A 23,280-nucleotide genomic window follows, 5' to 3' on the forward strand; every position below is an offset into this window, starting at 1 on the left:
TTACACAGACTTCATGGCGCAGAATGCTATTGTCAAGGCAGTCCCTGATAAAGAAGTCTGCCAATAGGCATTGTAGATGGAAGACCCTTCTTTAGAAGAACTGCTTATGACAGCTCAAGCCACTGAAGTTTCCCATGATGTAGAGCACCAGTTATACTCTTGGGCTGCTGTGGTCACTGTCAATTTAGATGACAGTTGACACATTGATTCCAGTATGTATTCAGCGGCAGAAGTTGCTGTGATACAACACATCTCGCATAGCACAGAATTGTGGAATGCATGCATTGGATTCCATCCACAATTATTTTCCATTATGGCACATATTCATACTTATCAATGGGGTTATTTTGTTGTCTACTGAAAATGCTGTACCACAGGTGGCCATTCTGGCATCTCTCTGGCATGACATTCTATGCCTTCTGCATCAGAATCACTGGGGTATCTCATGCACAAAGATGCTGGCTCACCACCATTTCTTCTAGCCTGGAATTGACTGTGAGATCAAACATTTAATCACTGCTTGTTCTAAATTAGCACGATCATCAGCCCATTACCCATCAATGTTATTCATGATGACAACCTTGGGAGCATGTCAATGTCAACTTCTCTGGTTCCTTCTTGAATGTTTACTGGTTGGTAGCCAATCAGTGCTTAGTCCCAGTTTCCGTATGTTGTAAATCACAGCTCCACCACAGTGGAGGAAAGGACTCTCGCTCAGATATTCTCCATTGAAGGCTTACTCCATATCCTGGTATAACAAGCAACGGTCCACAATTCATCTGTCAGACATTTCACAATGTTTGTGCACACCACGGTATTCACCACATTTGTGCACCCCCAATTCCACCCTCAGTCGAATGGGGAGCTGAACATCTGACACGCACTCTCAAGATGCAAATGAAGAAGTATATTGGTGACACTCTGGCGAATGAGGCACCCAAATGCTTTCGTAGTTCCTACAGGTCCACCACCCTTTGGTGAGAAGAACCCAGTGGTGCTACTGTATGGCCGCCAGCCGTGCATGGTGCTGAATCTACTGCTCCCCACTCCATGGTCCCCCAGGGCCCCTTCAAAACCATGCTACTTGCCTGGGACTCCCGCCTGGGCTCACACGTTTGGTTAGCAATGAGCATTGCATTTCAGAAGCCATCCACGGCAAGCACATTCAGCACATCTTCACACTGCAGACAGAAGGAAGAGCTGGTGACATGCCACTGAAATGAATTTAGTCCAAGAGTGAAAGACCAGTCTCCACATAGGCCTACGAGATCATCAGCTCTTCCTTCACCTTAGTCCTCGATGGCCTTTCCACTGAGTCTGCCCCCTATGATACTGTGCCTTGCTCAACGTCCGCTATTCCTTTTTCTAGCCCTCCACAAGTTCATCAATGCCCAGGCACCAATGGCTATACACAGCAGCCAGAGGTGCCACATGGGCAGCAGGGGCATTATTTCCGCCAGTTCTGTCTCCCTCCCACAAGCTGCAGGACACTTACATGCATTCAGTTTTGGTCTCAGCTCCACCAGTGGCTCGCAATACAACCGTGGGCATCTGCCCACAGTGAAGCCACCACTGTCCAGATTACTTTTGGCCCTACTCTCTCGTGCGGGCTGACAGGCAGCTCTTTGCGACACAGAGGGCATCAACTGGCAGCACTGTGGAGGACGTGGACATTGCCTTCCTGAGCACCAAAGGTCATCCCACACTATGAGCAAGGGACACTGGAGTGGCACCAGCTTCCAGTTACCCCCCAAAAAAAGGGAAGGACTGTGGTAACTGCCGTTACCACCTCGATCACACAGGCACCATGCTATCCATTAAAATTCAGGATGACATGAGGTGCTAGCCCATTAGGAGTTATTCAATCTGCCTGCACTTGCACGTGGTGGCTAAGCTTAGCTACCAAGAGGAGGCACATTCAGGCAGCACTGACAGCTGGACATAAAGAGTGGCGTGTGCAGTCACCATCCAGCACCACCATGTGTAAATGTTGAAAGTCATTCTGTTTAACCCTATAGTGGAGTGGTTTCTCTCTCTTTCTGTAATGGTTTATGCTCCTGCCATCTTTACTATGCTCATGACTCATTGTACATCAAACTGGTACGGACTGCACTATATGCGTGGACAATGTATTCAACATGTTTATGGTTACGGCATTAATGTAATTGTATTTGTTTTTGGCACCTCCTATTGTATTTGTTATTACAGTAAAAAGCCTTATCTGATAATTTTAGTAGTACTAGCATAAGTATTGTAGTTGTTGTTGTTCTAATAGCATTAACAAAAATGAGAAAACTATATGTAAATGTTCAAAGAATTTGGCTTAACCATTAATCTGAAGAGACTCATGCATTTCCAACATAACAAAAATTAATTACAGGCATCAGAAGCAGAAATCAATGGGCACACACGTGATGAAGCTCCATGTTTGAAGTTCCTACGAGTCTAGATAGATTAGAAAGATTGGTAGCATCAACATATGAATCAGTTAACGGAAAGTCTGAGTTCTGCCTGCATTGCATTGACCTACAGACTGGAATGCTAGCATGTTTTGCACACTCTCACACTGTATTGTCTTATGGCATAGTCTTCTGGTTAAATGCAGCTAACATAAAAAAAGCATTTATTCTACAGAAATGTGCTGTAAGAATTTCATACAAAGTTGATAGCGTAACATAGTGCAGAAACCTCTACAACGACCTAGGGATTCTTACATCTATTGGCCAATAAATATATTCACTAATGTTATTTCTACAATAACACCCAGCTTTAAGTCACAATGAAGTGTATGGCAGAGGATATTTCCCATGGAGCAATGAATTAGGTTTTCTGCACATTCCATTTGCATACAGTTGCATGGGAACAATAACAGCTTAAATGCCCTTTATGGCCTGTAAGTAGTCTAACAATGCATTTGTAATAATTATGGATGGGTTACATTGGTATCCAGGTTATATGGAAGTGTTTTTTTTTTCCTTTTGATAAAGCATGCATGACAGTTATTAAAATGTGCATACTGGTAATGGATGGAGCCATAAGAGAGGTGGAAGTCAGCACCCAGAAAAGCGACATGATGGGCTGAGGAGGGCCAGATGAAGTGAATTGGAGAGAAGGTGTTGAGAGCATGGAAGAACAAGGACAGGATGTCCTAACCCTTGGTAAAAAACATGATGATATCTTCAATGAACCTGAACTAGACAAGGGGTTTGGGTATTTGAGAGGCTAGGAAGGTTTCCTCTTGATGGCTCACAAACAGACTGGCATAGAAAGGTGCTATCCACACGCCCATGGCCATGCAAGGATTTGTTTATATATCTGAAGGAAGCAGTAGCTATGCATTAGGAAATTGGTTAGATGTATAAGGAATGAGATTGTGGGTTTGGAGTCTGAATTATGTTGGGAGAGGCAGTGTTTCATAGAAGCAAGACCATGGGCAAGAGGGATGTTGGTGTATAGGGATGTTTCATCAACAGTGACCAGTATGGATCTGGGTGGTAATGGAGTGGGGATGGCTGAGTGTCAGTGAGGAAAATGTTTTATCTTTAATATGAGAGGAGAGGCTATGGGTTATTGGTTGGTGGTGTTCATTGATAAAAGGGGAGATTCTTTCAGTGGGAGCACAGTAATCAGCTAAACAGGGGAATCCATGGATTGTTGGAGTTTTGGAAGCCTCTAGAAGATGGATGTGTGGGGGTCATCAGGGTGAGGAAAGAGATGGATTCAAGGAAATTATCTTTGGTAAGCCTATGGATTTCAGTAGGAGTTGGAAGTTATGTTGAAATGGCTGTTCCACAACCTATGCCATCTGGAACATGTGTGTGTGTGTGTGTGTGTGTGTGTGTGTGTGTGTGTGTGTGTGTGTTTACTTTCCACTATTCAGTCCTAAATTATTTACATTCAGCCAGAACTTCCCATATCATAAAATGTTACATTTAAGTAAACAGCTAAGGTAAAAAATTAAGAGGTACTGAAGAGAATGGGCAAGGATAGAAAACTACGGAAAATCATTACCAGAAGAATTGTCAGGTTAGTAGGACATGCGCTGTGGCATCCACGAGTACTAAGATTGGTGCTAGTGGGATCAGTAGAGGAGATAAAAACTAGAATGCACAAAACAGATTACAGAAGATGTTGTGGAAATGAAAAGATGGAGGATAGCATCAAATGACTCACAAGACTGGTACCTTAAAAATGAAACTCTGTTTCATCATTGCCACTGAAAGCTCCCTGTTCCTTCCCTCTACATCCTTCTCCCTCCTTCTCTCCCTTGTAACTGTGCAAATTCTTTCTTCACAGTCCATACTTGTCTACCTGAGCAATCATGCATAAACAGTAAGTATTATCAGGCCAAGACTATAAAGGTGTACATATCATTCATCTGCTCTTGAGTTGTTGACTGTCCTCTTTCATGTTTTATTGATATAAACACTTGTCACTGAATATTCAAACAGTTTGAAGTATATGTCTCAGTGGGACTAAATTCCAAACACTTGAATTTTACAATTAATGCTCTTGTAACTGAACATCTGAACATGCCTCAGAAATTGTCTCAAGCTTTGATCTGCCTCTCCATTCTTTGCAATTCCATGTCCAAGCTTTGACTTCAGGCAAATGTCAGAATGGTTTCTATGAAAGGGCATGGACAATTTCCCTCCATCATTCCCTAATCCAAGCTTGTGCTCCATCTCTAATGGCCTCAACGTTGATGTGGTGTTAAACACTAAACCTCTTCCTCCAAGCTTTGACTGTAAGGTTCATTTGGAAAGCCCAGTCAAAAATGCACTACCATTTGAAAACAGGTAACTAGATTTAATATCTATTCTGGCATCCTGTTTTGACTCATCACAAAAGTCTAATGCAGAAATTACTCTCTATAGTCTAGTCCATTTCAACAGTTATTATTATGTGCCATAATATATTTTTTGAAACATTCCACGTAGGAAAAATATATCTAAAAACAAAGATGATGTGACTTACCAAATGAAAGTGCTGGCAGGTCGACAGACACACAAACAAACACAAATATACACACAAAATTCAAGCTTTCGCAACAAACTGTTGCCTCATCAGGAAAGAGGGAAGGAGAGGGAAAGACGAAAGGATGTGGGTTTTAAGGGAGAGGGTAAGGAGTCATTCCAATCCCGGGAGCTCACCTGTCATTCAACAACATCTTTGGCTCTGCACTTCTGCCTCGACTGACATCTCTGCCCAAACTCTTTGTCTTTAAATATGTCTGCTTGTGTCTGTATATGTGTGGATGGATATGTGTGTGTGTGCGAGTGTATACCCGTCCTTTTTTCCCCCTAAGGTAAGTCTTTCCGCTCCCGGGATTGGAATGACTCCTTACCCTCTCCCTTAAAACCCACATCCTTTCGTCTTTCCCTCTCCTTCCCTCTTTCCTGATGAGGCAACAGTTTGTTGCGAAAGCTTGAATTTTGTGTGTATGTTTGTGTTTGTTTGTGTGTCTGTCGACCTGCCAGCACTTTCATTTGGTAAGTCACATCATCTTTGTTTTTAGATATATTTTTCCTACGTGGAATGTTTCCCTCTATATATATATATATATATATATATATATATATATATATATATATATATATATATATATATATATATATATATACACACACTAACCTGTGCATTTGTCACCAATCCGTGACTGTGAGAAATCCCTTGGAAACCACCATATAATTACATCACCCCATATTTCTGTTACTGTTTCAGGCAATGAATTCATTCTTGTAGACTGCAAACCACAGAATATTGTTTCCTAGATTTTTACTACTTAAGTTTCCTTCTTGTGCAGTTCTTCATGGTTAGGCCTGAAAAGTCACCATATTTCCTCAGAATTGCTATTAAAATGATAAATATTAGGATTAACTCTACAAGAATTTTCTACATGTACATAGTTGCCATGTTAATTTTCATTACCATGTACTTATAAGTTACACATGCTTGCTATGTGCTTATACAAGCATGCATATTGATTGTGATTTTTTTATTGAACAATGAAAAATTCGGGATAGAATGTAACAATATTATGAAAAGGAAAGTTGCTACTCACCATATAGTAGTGATGACGAGTTGCAGACAGGTGCGACATAAAGACTGTCACAAGTAGAGCTTTTAGCCAGTAAGGCCTTTGGCAAAAACACACACACACACACACACACACAAATCAACTCACATACACATAACTGTAGTCTAAGGCAACTGAAGCCACACAGCGAGCAGCAGTGGGAGTGGCGACTGGGTGGGGGTAAGGAGGAGGCTGAGGAGGCTGGGGCAGGGAGGGGGAGAAATAGTAGGGTAGTTGGCTGGAAGACAGTGAAGTGCTGCTGGGTAGCATGCATAGATGAGGTGAAGAGAGGGTAGGGTAGTTATGTGCAGTTGAGAGGTTAGACGGACGGCAGAGATAAGGTGGGGGGGGGGGGGGGGGGAGGGGGTAGCGGAAAAGGAGAGAAGTAAACACACTGGTTTGGGAACATAGGATATATTGCAGGGAGAGTTCCCACCTTCGCAACTCAGAAAAGCTGATGTTAGTGGGAAGGATCCATGTCACAGGTTGTGAAGCAGTCTCTGTATTGAAGGATGTCATGTTTAGCAGCGTGCTCAGCAACAGGATGCTCCACTTGTTTCTTGGCCACAGTTTGTTGGTTGCCATTCATGTGGACAGACAGATTGTTGGCTTTCATGCCCACATAGAATGCAGCACAGTGGTTTCAGCTTAGCTTGCAGATCACATGACTGATTTCACAGGTAGCCCTGCCTTTGGCAGGATAGGTGATATTTGTGACCAGACTGGAGTAGGTGGTGATGGGAGGATGTATGGGGCAATTTTGCATCTAGGTCTATTACAGGGGTATGAGCCATGAGGTAAGGGGTTGGGAACAAGGTTGTGTAGGGACAGACAAGTATATTGTGTAGGTGGACATTGGAACACCCCTGTGGGAGGGGTGTGAAGGATAGTGGGCAGGACATTTTCATTTCAGGGCACGATGGGAGGTAGTCAAAAGCCTGGCGGAGAATGAAATTCAGTTTCTCCAGTCCTGGGTGGTACTGAGTTAGGAGGGTAATACTCTTTTGTGGTCAGATGGTGGGACTTTGGAAGGTGGTGGGAAACTGGAATGATAAGGCACAGGAGATTTGTTTTTGTACAAGGTTGAGAGGATAATTACAGTTTGTGAAGGCTTCAGTGAGACCCTCAGTATATTTCAAGAGAGGCTGCTCAACACTGCAGATGCAATGACCATGGGTGGGTTGGCAGTATGGAAGGGACTTCTTGGTATGGAATGGGTGGTAGTTGTCAAAGTGGTGGTATTGCTGGTGGTCAGTAGGTTTGATGCAGACTGAGGTGCTGATGTAGCCTTCTATGAGGTGGAGGTCAGTATCTAGGAAGGTGACTTGTTGGGTTGAATAGGACCAGGTGAAGCAAATGGGGGAGAAGTTGTTGAGCTTCTCGAGGAATGTGGATAGGGTGTCCTCACCCTCGATCCAGATTGTAAAGATATCATCAGTGAATCTGACCCAGGTGAGGAGTTTGGGATTCTGGGTGTTTAGGAAGGATTCCTCTAGATGGCCCATGAATAGATTGGCATAGGATGGTGCCATGCGGGTGCCCACAGCCATACCTTGGATTTGTTTGTAGGTAATGCATTCAAAGGAGAAATAATTATGGGTGAGGATAGAGCTGGTCATGGCAACTAGGAAGGAGGTTGTTGGTTTGGAATCTGTCAGGCACTGAGAAAGGTAGTGTTCAATAGCGGTAAGCCCAAGGGCATCAGGGATGTTGGTGTAAAGGGAGGTGGCATCAATAGTGCAGAGTAGGGTACCATGTAGTAAAGGAAGAGGAACTGTGGAGAGTCAGTGGAGGAAATAGTTGGTATCTTTTATATAGGAGGGTAGGTTCTGGGTAATAGGTTGAAAGTGTTGGTTTATGAGAGTAGAGAGTCTCTTAGTGGGGGCAAAGTAACCAGCCACAGTGAGGCATCCTGGGTGGCTGGGTTTATGGACTTTAGGAAGCATATACAAGGTAGGAGTGTGGGGAGTGGTAAGGATGAACAGAGAGATAGACTCTAGGGAGAGGTCGTGTCATGGGACTAAGGATTTGAGGACTGACTGGAGATCCTGCTGGATTTCTGGAATGGGGGTCATTATGGCAAGGTTTGTAGGTGGATATATCTGACAGCTGGGGGGTTTTGTTTTGTTTTGAACCACAAGGGTTACCTGACAGAAGGTAACTCAGTACCACCCAGGACCAGAGCAACTGAATTATATTCACCGTCAGGGTTTCGGCTCTCTCTCACTGTGCCCTGGACTGAGAAATGCCTGCCCACTATCCTTCACTCCCCTCCCACACTGCTATTCCACTGTCCACGAAACCAGCACAATATATACGTCCATCCCTACACAGATCCTGCTCCCAACTCCTTGCTTCATGGCTTATACCTCTGCAGTAGACCTAGACGCAAGACCTGTCCCATACATCCTCCCACCACCACGTACTCCAGTCCCACCACAAACATCACCTACCCTGTCAAAGATAGGGCTATCTGTGAAACCAGTAATGTGAACTACAAGCTAAGCTGAAACCACTGTGCTGCATTCTATGTGGGCATAACAACCACCAAGCTGTCTGTCTACATGAATGGCCACCAACAAACTGTGGCCAAGAAACAAGTTGACCACCCTATTGTTGAGCACACTGCCAAACATGACATCCTTGATTCAGTGACTGCTTCACAGCCTGTGCCATATGGATCCTCCCCACCAACACCAGCTTTTCTGAATTGCTCACACGGGAACTCTCCCTGGAATATGTCCTACGTTCCCCTAACCCTCCTGGCCTCAACCTTCGTTAGTCATTGTCCTCATCCATGAAGCCCCTACCTGTTCCCAATCCAGCACTGTGCATCCCTTATGCCACCACCTAACCCAGTCTTTTTACTTCTCTCCTTTCCTGCTAACCCCTCTGCCCCCTCCCCCCACCTCATCCCTGCCTTCCGTTTAACCTCCAGACTGCACATAACTGCCCTACCCTCTCTCCAGCTCATCCCTGCACGTTCCCATGCAGCACTTCACTGTCTGCCAGCCCTAAACTACTATCCCTCCCCCTCCCCACCCCAACCTCCTCCTTACCCCCACCCAGTGGCCACTCCCACTGCTGCTCACAGTGTGACTTCAGTTGCCTGAGACTACAGTCATGTTTGTGTGAGTTGCATTTGCGTGAGTGTGTGTGTCTGTTGTCTATTTTTGCAGAATGCCTTACTGTATTGTATTGTATTAAACTGGGGACCTAGAAACGACATAAACGACAGAGAGGCTCATCCCCTCTGTAGCCCTCAGTGGTTCACAACCCCACAACAGGCCATAGCAGTCCACCCACCCCAGTGCCGCCCAATACCATACCCAGGGTTATTGTGCGGTTTGGCTCCCAGTGCAACCCCCCCTCCTGGGAATGTCTCATACCAGAAGAGTGTAACCCCAAATGTTTGCATGGTAAAATAATCATGGTGCACTCGTATGTGGAAATGGAGTTTGTGCATCAATTGCCAACACAGTGTAACTGAGGTAGAATAAAGGGAACCAGCCCATATTCGCCGAGGTAGATAGAAAATCATCTGAAAAACCATCCACAGGATGGCTGGTGCACCAGACCTTGACACTAATCTGCCGGGCGGATTCGTGCTGGTCCCTGACATGCCTTCCTGCCCGGGAAGCAGTGTGTTAGACTGCACGGCTAGCCAGGTGGGCAAGGCCTTACTCGTTGAAAGCTTTGCTTGTGACATTTATGTACTAGTAACATAGGACTCATCATCTAAACAATATATAATATAATAAATCCCACAGTAAATACATATAATAACTTGCACAGTATGTAGAAAATGTTACATAATGCATAATGATTTAGAATACACAATGATTTATAGCAACACAGCTTAAAAAATACAATTTTGTGGCATAATTTTGTCTTTGATTTTGCATGAGTGGGTCTAATTTTCATTTATTTTGTAACACTAATTTCTGATGCTAGTTTCTCTTAATATTGTACACAAAGTTTAACACTCACATGGTAAACGTTTGGTCACTGTCTGCTCATAAGTTATATAATTATTCATCAATTAGAAATTTTTTAGGGTTTCACAGAAAATCGTCTCAATTTTGAAGTTTTGGAATTATCTAGGTGTGCTGGCATAAACTGTCACCAGCACACTGGTTGGCAAAGATGTAGTGCTAAGATCAATAGTGGGCACTGGATCAAGCACACCTATCACGAGAGTGGCCACAGACATACACCAACAAGCAACACGCCAACAAAGTTCTCTACAGCATGTATTTTGGCCACTGATGCTGACCGGAGGGCCGGACTAACTCACCCTCCAGTTTGGCATCTGTCAGTCAGTTGCAGTGTGGGCTCAGTTCACATCGTAGGCTACGACAATACATAGCAATCAGATTAGTGCCCATTTTGGGACTAGCAGTGAGACTAAAGACTGTAATAACAAGATTGTCAATATTGTCAGCAGAAGGACTATTACTGATGAGCTTGTACCCCAATAGATGGAATCTATTATAGTTAAGTAAAAATTTACAGTTCATGTAAATAAAGAACCGTATTAATTCACTTGTGCATTTGTGTTGTAGAAAGAGGATACTGGCCACCCATAACAACATCCTCTCCCTTGCTTCCTTGCATTACAACACTCTACAGTGCCGGCAAGGATGGGATACTACACTTGGCAATGCTTGCATTAGCTTGATACCAAAGTATTTACAACCCTCTTCAAAAATCTATAGACTATGAGAAATGCACTGTGATTGTTTTCTGTTTCTTGCATGATGGGTATGAAAACTCTCATTGGTCTCCAGTTTTGTGGGATCTCATCTACAGCCACAATGGTCTTGGACAGATGGAAACATCAAAATATAAACATCTTCCTGAATGAGATTATCACTCTGCAGCAGAGTGTGTGCTGATATGAAACTTCCTGGCAGATTAAAACTGTGTGCCGGACCAAGACTCAAACTCGGTGCTCTATCATCTGAGCTACCCAAGCATGACTCACGATTCATCCTCACAGCTTCAATTCTGCCAGTACCTCATCTCCTACCTTCCAAACTTCACAGAAGTTCTTCTGCGAACCTTGCAGAACTAGCAGTCCCGGAAGAAAGGATATTGTAGAGACATGGCTTAGTCAGAGTCTGGGGGATGTTTCCAGAACGAGATTTTCACTCTGCAATGGAGTGTGTGCTGATATGAAACTTCCTGGCAGATTAAAACTATGTGCTGGACAGAGACTCGAAATCGGGACCTTGAAGTTTCATATCAGTGCACACTCCACTGCAGAGTGAAAAGCTCATTCTGGAAACATCCCCTGTATTGTGGCTAAGCCATGTCTCCGCAATATCTTTCAGAGTTAATTGTATCCCGTGTAGTTTTCATTTTATTTGTTGATTTTGAAATACTCTCATTAATTGATTTGGCTTTTTCTTGCCATATCAACTGCCTGTCCTCCTTCTTTTGGTGCTGTTTGTAGGTTTCAGAAATTTCTCTCTGTTTTACTACTCTCTCGGCAGCCATCAATTCTATTATTTCCTTCGTGAAAAAATTTTGGAAAATTTTTCTTTTCCTCTTGGTTTTTGGAAATGCTATATTGAAGTAATGTGTTAAGGTTTCTTGAAAACTACTGTATTTTTTATTTGTTCCCTAGGCTTGAAGAATGTCTGCCCATTGTTATTTTCTCAATATTACTTGAACATTACTCAACATTACTTTAAATATGCTGGTATTTGTTGGTTGAAAAACCTAACATCTCCTTCTTCATTTTTATCTTCTGTTTGTGAGGTCAGACTTCCATATACTTCACATAGATGTCCAAAAATTATCAGAAAGTTCTGTTTGTAGAACTTTTGTTGTATATGCTTGTAAAATAAAATGTGATTTATTAGTCTCATTACATACACTGTACAGATCACATGATCTGTTGTACAGGAGACACGTCAAGTTTAGCAAAAATATAAGTATAATGATTTACAGAAACTCTTTTCACACTATTTTAATAATAATGCCAATAAATACAACACTACGATATTTACTGTAAATTAAGTTTACCAATTTCCTTTGTTGTACACAGACAACACTGCAATATTAGGTATAATTTTTATTGTTCAAAGTGTCAGACTGTCTGCTATGAATTCTTCAATGGTGTAGTTACATTTCTCTATTAAAATATTTTGGAGTAAATTTTTCAGCAAACCAAGGTCCATTGTTAATATGTTTCTTCCTTTTAATTTGTTATGTATTTTTAGCCCCATGTACATTGATGTCTGAGCATAAAGCTTGTAAGTGATGTGGAGGAAATTTGAAGTTTTCCTTGTGATGAGTACCATAGCTATGCTTAAAATGGAACTTTTCAAGATTTTGTTGATTATTATATACAAAAATCAAAATTTCAAAAATGTACAATGAAGTAATTGTTAGTATCTTTAATTTCTTGAACAATGGGCGACATGACTCATTTTTGTGGCAGCACATGTTTCTAATGATTTTCTTCGTAATATTTAGTAGTCTTGTACTGCTTCTAGGGTTTCCCCAGAAAATTATCTCATACCGAATAACAGACTCAAAATAACTGTGGTAGACTGTCTGTCTTGTGTCAATATGAGTGGCACCAGATAAAGTAAACATTGCAAAAGCTAAGGAATTTAATTTATTTGCCAGGAAGTCTATATGTGTCTTCCAGTTTAAACTTTTATCAAGGTTTAGGCCCAAGAATTTCACATGGCTCACTTCTGTCATCAGTTGATTATTATGGGCTATTTGTACAGAACATATTGCTGACAATTTAGAGACAAACTGCATTATCTGGGTCTTAGTGACATTGAGCTTTAGTCCATTTTTATGGAACCAGGATTCCAGTTTCCCCAGAACATTTTCTATACTATCTGTAATCTTTCCTGTTGTATCATTTTCTATTAGGTGTCATCTGCGAACAAGACTGAATGAGCATCAATATTTAATGGTAACTCATTTATATACAACACGAACAAGTGATGACCCAGTACTGAACCCTGTGGAACTCCTTGGGAAATTGTTTTCCATTCGGAGTGTTAGTTAACTGAATTTGATTTTAAAATAACTCCCTGTTTCCTTTCTGTCAGATAAGAGTTGAACCACTGTAATGTAATATCTTTGATCCCATAGCTCGTCAGTTTGTGAAGTAATAACGAGTGGTTCACCAAGTCAAAGGCTTTCATTAGATCACAGAATATTCCTAAGACTTTTGTAACCTGGTCTAGCGATGTCTTATTTTTTCTGTAAATTCTCTGATGGCATTTATGATGCTTTTTTCTCTTGGAAAACCAAACTGATTTTTATAAATACTGTCATTTACTGTAAGGAAATTTTCTAGTGTTTTGCCACAAGTTTGTCAAATGTTTTAGAAAAAAAACAGGAAGGAGAGAGATGGGCTGGTAGTTTCTCATATCTTCTGGTGATCCCTTTTTAAATAATGGCTTAATCTCTGTATATTTTAGGACATCTGGGAAAGATCCATGTTCAAAGGACTGGTTTACTATAGTAGTCAGTGGGTATGAAATAATATAGCACACTGCCTTGATTACCACAAAAGGTATTTCATCCCATCCAGCTGAATTTTTGTTTTTTAATGTTAATATTGTGTCTTCAACATCTTTCTGAGTGATTTTTCTGAATTTTTAAAACAAATGTTTTGTATGTCATCTCTATGCCTGAAAATCATATTGTCCTGATGGGCTGTCATGTCTACATCAGATTTTGCTATATTAAAAAAAAAATGATTGGAGCAGTTTGACATTTGAACATGACTTGACTTTTAATATTGACTCCCAACTCTGATTTCACAACAGACCAAACTGCCTTTGTTTATGAATATACTATTTGCCAGTATAACTTTTTTGAATATAGTCTTATAGCACTTAACATAAGTTACAAAATTAGGGTTTCTATTTACTTTAAGCTCATTGTGCAGCTCTCTTTTTCTGGCACTTGAAATTTTTATGCCTGGTGCAATACAATTTCATTTATTCCTGACTCTCTTTTGATAAGATTTTGGGGGAAATGTTTCACTGAATACACCCAAAAAACAATTTAGAAATTTATCAAAATTTTTGTTGCTTGAATCACAGAGGACTAAAGGCCAGCTTGTAACATTTAACTTATCACAAAACAACTCTAAATTCGCTGTGCCAAAATTCTTTCTTATATAAGATTCAGATTCTAGTTTCTCTGTTTTGGAGAGTTCTATAAACAAAGCTGCGTGATCTAGGCAAAACTTTCTTGTATCATCAAACTGATAATTTGTAATAATGTTATCTATGCAGGTTGCTAAGTAGAAGTTTTCTCTAGTGCACATACTAAAGTTCAATTTGAAACCAGATTTTTGGATCAAATTGCGAAATTTTTCAATGACACTGCTATCAATTAATGTGTTTAAGTTGAAGTCTCTTGCAATCACAATCTTTTTCTTGCTTTCTTTTTTTAAGTTTATCTAAGAGATATTGCAAATTTTCTAAGAGAAATTTAGTAGCAGACTCCCAGGAATTCTGTAAATTGGTATCATCACAGTATTTAAATCACACAGCTCAACACAAAAGCTTTAAAAAATACATTCTTCATTTAGATAACTAAAATCTTCTTTCACTTTAAAGTTTAAGGAGGCATGCAGAAAGATACAGGAGCCGCCACAAGCTTTGTTTTTTCTACAAAAGCTGGTCTACGCTTTCTTCTGTGAGCCAGTGTTCATTTAAACTGACTACCCTTATGTTTGCCAGATGAGTAAACTACTACTACTACTACAGTTCAGAAAGTATAACTTGCAGTTCATCAATTTTAGAGTAACCTAGATTTGGACATTTTTCAGCTAATCCTTTATATTTAGATGCATTAAGATAGAATTTTTGAGTTTGTTTATATTTTTAAGAGCCTCATTTGTTCCATTATATTTACAGTTTCCATTTTGGATCACCACTTTTGTTTTCTCACCCCTTTTGGAAGTTCTCAGTTTCCCTTGCTTTTAATGATTCTGTGGGTATCTATGATCATTTTGCTGAAAGTAATTGAACCTAACCTATTCAAGTGTAGCCCATCCTTTCCCAGACACCTACCACTTACAAATTTATTTGAGTCTACAAAAATTGCACCCAGTTTGTCGCACTGTTCCCTGATTCCACTGTTTATCTTATTTATGTATGTATCACTTACTGAACTTCTGTGTAAAATTGCACTAATGACAATTTTTGAATTTGCAAACACACTTTCTGCTGATCGGATCAGGTTGCATGTTTCACTGATTATTTCTTCCTCACTGATGTTCCTGATGGAATTTGTTCCAACATGAATGAAAACACCTTTGAATTGCTATCTGTATTAGTGGTAATATTATCAGTAAGTCACTCAGTTACCAAAGCTGGTTCCACCACATTTGCTTTCATGTTGTGTAGTATTATCAGATCCTCAAATTTTTGCTTTCTTTTTGTCTCTCATCCTATATCAGTATTAAAATCACCACATATTACACCATCTTTCATTTTTTCCTGCAAATTTGACTTTTTTCTTTTTTGAGGAGAGTGTTTATTCCAACACTCGATATGCTGCAAGATATAGGAAAGAGCGAAAATTAGCAATGAATAAATTATAGCTGCAGCTTCTTTCAGAAGAAATTTCTTATTGGATAGTGACAGATGAACTCCCAATACTTTTATACATATGTTCTCCTGCAGCTGATTGGTGATTAGATTTTTTTTTATTCATCCAATTACATTAGATAAAAAAACTGAGATATAATTGCCAAATTCAAAACCTTCCCTTCCAAAGGAGATTTAGTTTTCTCATCATTTCTGCAGATAGTCTTCAAAAATTTCTTCATCCTTGGCAATGAACTCTTGTTGTCAGGCACTATTATAAAATGTTGAATCAATATTTCTTGTTGTAATGTTATTCCATCTAAAGACTCATTTGATGATGCTCTGCATGCTAGTCTATCCTGTGTAAGCCTCTTCATTTCTGCATAACTACTACAACCTAAGTCCACTTGAATCTGGTTACTGCAATCAAGCACTAGTCTCCCCATACAACTTTTACTGCTCACACTTCCCTTCACTGCCACATTGAGGAATCCTTGAACCTTCAGGATGTGTCTTATCAACCACACCCTTCTTTCACTTATGTTGTGCCATAAAATCTTTTTCTTTTTTTGCAGTGAACACATAGTGTGTTGTGGGGCAATCACTCTGTTGTATAAATAATTCAAAAGCCAAGATCGCTTAAACACTGTTTACTAGATGACCGCTTTCAACACACTAATGGTGCCTTCATCGGATCTGTGAAGATATAACACGACAGGTTTGAGGGAGGGCTTACATGAAGTACACTACATACATTACTATTAGTACAGCACCACATACCTGAATGTAGCTTAACATGCATAAATCATTTTGATATAGCGATACATGAGACAGACGAGCTGATATAAAATCATTGTCGCAGAAACAAAAATTAAAACACAACTGCTCTCGTGGTCATTCTCTTCAATCAATGAATGTGTACTGTGTACTGGGCCCCATGAAGTCCATGTTTATGTTGAGCGAGCAGTCAGTGCTCCTGGACTTAATATCTGGTGCAGGTTACCATCAAGGGGACAGATTAGATCTTCCTTTTTCAAAGATATGTTTACTGGCAGGAGTTACCTGGGGATGCCGGACTCACCAGTTTTACCAGACATTCATGCTTTGTTTGGTGATGAATCTTTTTCCTTCCAAACAGGTAACACTCTACCCCACTTTCATAAGGACGTGTGCACCTGTCTGGATAATAATGCATCAGGACATTGCATTGGTTGAATGGGTCCCATACCGTACCCCACGCATTCTCCTGATTTAACCCCATTTGAGTTTTACCTGTGGGGTATGCTCACGAACGTCGTATGAAGCAGAGAGGCCTGCACACTAACAGAACTGCACAATGAAACTGAAATGGCTTGTCAAGCAATACCTGTAGCTAGTCTGGAAGACGTGATCCTGAGTATATGGCATCGTGCTCAGAAGCTTCAGGGAATGGATGGGTAGCAGTGTGTACACTTATTGTAATTACTTTGCTTTGAGCCATTATACAGATGATAATATATGAGCTTATCTTTACCCTAGTGTGTATAATTTTTTTATCTACCCTGTAGTAGATGACACTATGATACTGACAAAAGAAATAATTTGCATATTATATCAAATACTTTTTAGTGACCAAGGACTATTTCTTCACCACAGTTAACCTTAATCCAAGGTAATTACAAAAGGAACTATAGCTAAAACACAAACTATGTTGATGAAATTTTGACACAAAAAAGATCAGACCACATAAGAAATAAAAATCATGACATCACTTTAAAGTAAAACCAACTGAACATGGAATATGTAAATACCACAAAATATGATACGAATATGTCCAGAGGTTGGCCAATGCATCGCTTCATAAATTAGTTTTCACATATGCACTGGAAGATAAAGCATAAGGTAAGAAGACTAAGAAGAAACTACCAGATAATTTGGAGGTGGAACAGGCTTAGAGCCTAGTTTGTGAAAGTGAAGAAGGAGGAGCAGGAGGAGAAGGAGATATGTTAATTAAATTTCAACTTTTAGGAGATCTTGAGTATACACAGCTAGTTACATATTTTACCCAGTACTTCTGAAAGTTAGTGAGTTAGTTAATTAGTTAGTTACATGTTTCTCAGATAATTTTGCACAATAGACTGTAATGATATGGAATTAGACATTTTACATTCTCATTGCAAATTTATTTGTACATGTTGATACATGTTGAACATTTCTAAGGTTTTTTTTTTTATATATATTACAAAATGGACAAAAAGGACACGCAGATGCAAGTTAGTAATTCCTACCTGCCAACTTTTACACATTACAGTAACAGAAATTCTTCTACAGAATAGAAGGAGCTGTCAAGGAGAAACTTTCTGTTTGTTTTCAGATTTTACATTTCTGTCTACCAGACATTTTATATCACTGTTTAAGTGGACAAAAATTTTTGTTGCAGAATTGTACACCCCTTTTTGTGCTAAAAACAACCTTAATGTGGAGTATTGAATGTCAGTTTTCCTTCTGTTGTTATAATCATGTACGTCATTGTCCTTTTCGAACTGTAGTGGATATTTATAACAAATTTCATGAGGAAATAAATATACTGTGAAGCAGTAGTCAGAAAGCCCAACTCCTTAAACAGAGATCTACAAGAAGATCATTGGTGAGCACCACATATTAGTCTTCCAGCACTTTCTTGTACAGTGAAGACTACCTTTCTTGAAGATGAGTTACCGCAGAACATTATTCCATATGACATTATTGAATGAAGATATGCAAAATATGTCAGCTTACTGCTTTGCCTCTCCCCACAATTTGCAATAATTCTAAGTACAAATGTGGGTGTGAACTAAGTTTTTTTAGGCATTCCAAACTGCGCTTTCTTGAATTTCAATTCTCATCAATATGGATTGCTAAGAATCTTGAAGTTTAAACCCTATTTATTATTTCCTTGCCATGTGCTACACATATCATAGGTATAATAACCTTAGATGTGCAGAACTGAATATGTTGTATCTCTGTTTAAAATTGAGGGTGACACTTTAAAAAAAAATCATTCATGATATTTTTAAGAACTTTGTTTACCATTTCTTCTGTTAATGTATGTATGCTTTGATTTATTACAATACTAGTGCCACCTGCAAAAAGAACTAAACTCTAGCCAGAATCTCTAGAGAAGATTTTCTTATACTTTGTCTGAAAACTGCAGCAGAAAAGTTGTAGAACATGTGGAGCAGTAATTCTGAGGAATTATTGTGTTCTCTTCACTATAACTGCTTCCTCAATTTTCATCATTTTCAACTCTTATTCCAAATGTCATCTACAAAATGTAAGCCTTAATTTCAAAACTACTGTGGGTATATACTAACCCTTGCATTATTAGGTCTAAATGGAAGAAGATGATGATAAAAAGATAAGCTTAGAAACATGCTACATAAATGCAACCTTTAGTGATTCAGATGTAAAAGTGACAGTAAATGGTCTGTTATTTATTAGTAAAACACGGTGAACATTTATGATTAGTTCATAAGAGTAAAATACTACATAAAAGTATCATAACTCACGATTTATTCATGACATCTAAATAAAACTTACAGGACAAATACAGGTAAGTTATTTACAGGATTGACAATTTACATGAAATATTTATCTCTTTCTCTTACATAGCCCTTCAGCACTCTGAACTCTGTTTTTCCTTAAAACAAAAAAGAGTCAGATTAAAAAGAAGCAAGACAAGGGACACATAACGCATAGGATAAAACTATTCTTTATCATGAAGAGAGAGCTCTGCCGATACCTAACTTGAGGGCAGTAATTAGGAGTTCAAATTCTATTACCACCAGTATTCCAAAATCCTTGCTTGTTACCAAAAAAGCAAAACACATACACTATGTACAGAATATACTGCAGCCAACACAAAAGCAAAAACAATTTGGAACATCAATGAATAAACATTTACAATGGCAGATATGATAACACATTGAAATCACTGGCCACCAATGACTGCTTCCCCAGTGTGGGAGAAAACATTATGACCGCTCATATAAAGTCAAATACACTTGCATTAGATTTATTCTGCCCGCACACCAACTCTCTAAATTAAAAAAAATATGAACCCTAAAGAGATTAACAACTTATTGCAATACCAACAAGTTGTAATTCTTCTGGATATGGTTTCGTTTTTAGTAGAGTATTTAAATTTCATACTGACTTGATAGGACTACTCTTAAATTATCTTTGCAATCAATCAATAAACAAACCAATATACATTATACAGGTCAGTTATATTATGTTGTGCCTATCTGCGACTCGACATCTCCATTATATGGTCAGTAGCAATTATCCTTTTCATAACATTGTCACATTCCTTCCTGGATTTTCCATTGTTTGATTTTGCCTGGTGGCCTTTCTTCCATCCCATAAATCAGTGCTGTTCCAGCCTTCTTTCTCTTCTTCCCTGAGTTTCTCTTGTTGCCTTAAAAACTGCAATGCATGCTCTACTTATGGGCCCCACTGTGTCAATCATCTCAGCCGCACACAACAGATGGCAGCAAGGCTATGCTAATTGCTGGTGCAGCATCTCATGTCACTGACATCATTAATCCTGTACCTTCAAATTGATCGCTATTCCTGCATCAATCTCTCATATTTTTGCATCTTATTTCCTGTATCTTCCCTGTGCCACACGAACTTCCATCTCATCCTACCAACCCTCCCCAACCCCCACTCCTTCTCCTCTCTATTCCACTTCGCACCCACTAACTTCACCTAACCTAATCACATCTGCCATCCCCCTTCTTTACACTTATCCACCCACAGACCAGCAACACACATTAAAATTTTTTTATTTATTTTTTCTTTGTTCTCATTGTGACTTCACACCAATCCATTTGGTTTTCACCTTGAACTATTGGCCTACTCCCTCAGATTTAATCTTGTTTACCCTTACTTCATCCACTTCATCCTTTTCATGATTTTTCCCAAGCATGCAGGTGTATTTTTATGATTTTTTTTTTTTTTGTTTGTGAATCCTTTCAGATGTAATTCTATGTTATTTACATATTTTTATCTACCACCATGAATCCTTGAACCTTCCATCTGCGTCAATACAGAAAAGTTTCCTTATCCCTGGCCAGAACCCAGTCCCATACACTGTTCCTGCATTGTCGCTTGGCTCATGGAATCCCCCCCCCTTCCCCCCCAAATGGCCTAACCATCAAGTTACCCATCTCTGGCTGCTACCCTTTCTTCCACAATGGCCTCCATCTCTTCAGATTCCACCAATCCTTAACCATCACCAACATAATCCCACGAAACCACATCAATCACATGCAAACCTCCTTAAAATACCTTCTTTTCATCTGCAAAATTCTCCTGTTATGCAAACCCAAATTCCTGGATCCAATGACACACACTGAAATACTTGCCCTCCAGGAACTAGAGCAACATGCACTACACCACATCAAAAAGCTCTCCACCCTGTTCACTTCCTACTCTCACCTTGGACTACCACCATCCACCACCTCTACAACAACCACCAACCCTCCCCTCCCCCATGGACCCTCATAAATGACAAACTATGTCTTGCAGACCTACTACATTTATCCCGCACTCAAAAACTCCCTCCAACTACCACACAGAATCCAGAACCTAAACAGACCCAAAACACAGTTGTGAAATTTTCCTCCAAAAGCCTTAACCCTGCACAAGCACCAGTCATTTCCAAAGTCCTCACATTTTGCTCTACTCCCAAATTCAATCATGCAGGGCTTGTTAAAGACCTTCTATTTTTCTCCCCATTCCTACAATGAAAATACTTTTTTGGCAACAACACTACCAGTCAGATTCAACCAAAGACCTATGTTGAACCCTGCCTGACTCAGTTCACTACTCCATCCAACTGTGACCCACCCCCCACTGTCCCCAAATCACCTCTTGTAAACTTTCCAGAATTTCTTAACCTCGAACAGTGTGTCACCAGCTTTCCCCAAATCCCTCAACATGAAAACTAACTTTACATCCGTAGAAAGTACCACAATCCACCATCTAAAAACTGATCCTGACCTTATGATCCTACTTGCTCACAAAGGCTCCACCACTGTTTTGAACCACAAGGATTACCTGGCAGAAGAACTCCACCAGCTGTCGGATACATCCACCTACAAACCTTGCGACAGTGACCCCACTCCAGAAATCCAACAGGACCTCCAGTCTCTCCTCAAACCCTTCGGCCCATCCCAGAACCTCTCCCTAGAGTACATCTCTCTGCTAACCCCTACCACTCCCCGCACTCCTATCTTCTACGTGCTTTCTAAAGTTGATAATCCCAGCCATTCAGGATGCCCCATTGTGGCTGGTTACTGTGTCCCCACTGAGAGACTCTCTGCCCTGTAGATCAACACATTCAGCCTATTACCCACAACCTACCCTCCTAAATAAAATATACCAACCATTTCCTCCGCCAATTCTCCACAGTTCCTGTTCCTTTACCACATGTTACCCTGCTCATCACTACTGATGCCATCACCCTTTACACTAACATCCCTAATGCCCATGGCCTTACCACTATCGAACACTACCTTTCCTAACACCTGACGGATTCCAAGCCAACAACCTCCTTCCTAGTTGCCATGACCAAATATATCCTTACTCACAAGTAAATCTCCTTGGAAGGTATTACCTACAAACAAATCTGGGGTATGGCTATGGGCACTGCCATATCACCATCCTATGGATACGTGGGCCATCTAGAGGAATCCTTCCTAATCACCCAGAATCCGAAACCCCTCACCTGGTGTGATTTGTTGTGATATCTTCACAATCTATATCAAGGGTGAGGACTCCCTATCCACATTCCACAAGCACCTCAACACCTTCTTCCCCATCCACTTCACCTGATCCTACTCAATGCAATAAGCCACCTTCCTCGATATTGACCTCCACCTCAAAGATGGCTACAGCAGTACTTCTGTCCATATCAAAACTACCGACCACCAGCAATACCTCCACTTCGACAGGCGCTACCCATTCCATACCAAGAAGTCCCTTCCATACAGCCTAGCCACCTGTAGCCATTGCATTTGTAGTGATGAGCAGTCCTCTTAAAATATACTAAGGGTTTCACTCAGGCCTTCACAGACCATAGTTACCCTCCTAGTCTTGTACAAAAAAGGTTCACCCGCCCTGATGACCCAGTACCACCCAGGACAGGAGCAACTGAATTACAGTTTCTGCCATGATTTTGACTACCTCTCATTGTGCCCTGAAATTGAAATGAGAAGTGTCATGCCCACTATCCTTCCTCCCCCCCCCCCCCTCAACCCACCCCACTCCCGGCCACCCACCTACACCATCCCCCCCCCCCCTTTAGTGGATCTTTGCCATCCACTGAACCTATCCAACATTCTTGTTCATCCCTACACAACCACTGCTCCCAATGCCTTGCCTCATGGCTCATATCCCTGTAATAGACCAACATGCAAGACCTGTTCCATACATCCTCCCACCACTACCTACTTCAGTCTGGTCACAGGCATCACCTATCCCTCAAAGGCAGGGTTATCTGTGAAACCAGCAGTCATGTGATCTACAAGCTAAGCTGCAAACACTGTGCTGCAGTCTATATGGGCATGACAAACAACAATCTGTCTGTCC

General features: G+C 40.4%; 1 protein-coding gene across 6 annotated transcripts in view; it reads right to left on the minus strand.

The window, feature by feature from the left end:
- The window catches only part of LOC126235860 (uncharacterized), a 196,477-nt gene that overhangs the window by 104,579 nt on the left and 68,618 nt on the right, over positions 1-23,280 (minus strand). For all 6 annotated transcript variants that reach the window (XM_049944751.1, XM_049944752.1, XM_049944746.1 and 3 more), the window contains exon 2: positions 5,635-5,822. In XM_049944751.1, coding sequence (XP_049800708.1) covers positions 5,635-5,737 — 103 coding nt within the window. In that variant the 5' untranslated portion in view covers positions 5,738-5,822. The remainder of the gene's footprint in view (positions 1-5,634; positions 5,823-23,280) is intronic.

Source organism: Schistocerca nitens, chromosome 2, assembly GCF_023898315.1.
Source record: "Schistocerca nitens isolate TAMUIC-IGC-003100 chromosome 2, iqSchNite1.1, whole genome shotgun sequence".
NCBI classification, from domain to species: Eukaryota; Metazoa; Arthropoda; class Insecta; order Orthoptera; family Acrididae; genus Schistocerca; species Schistocerca nitens.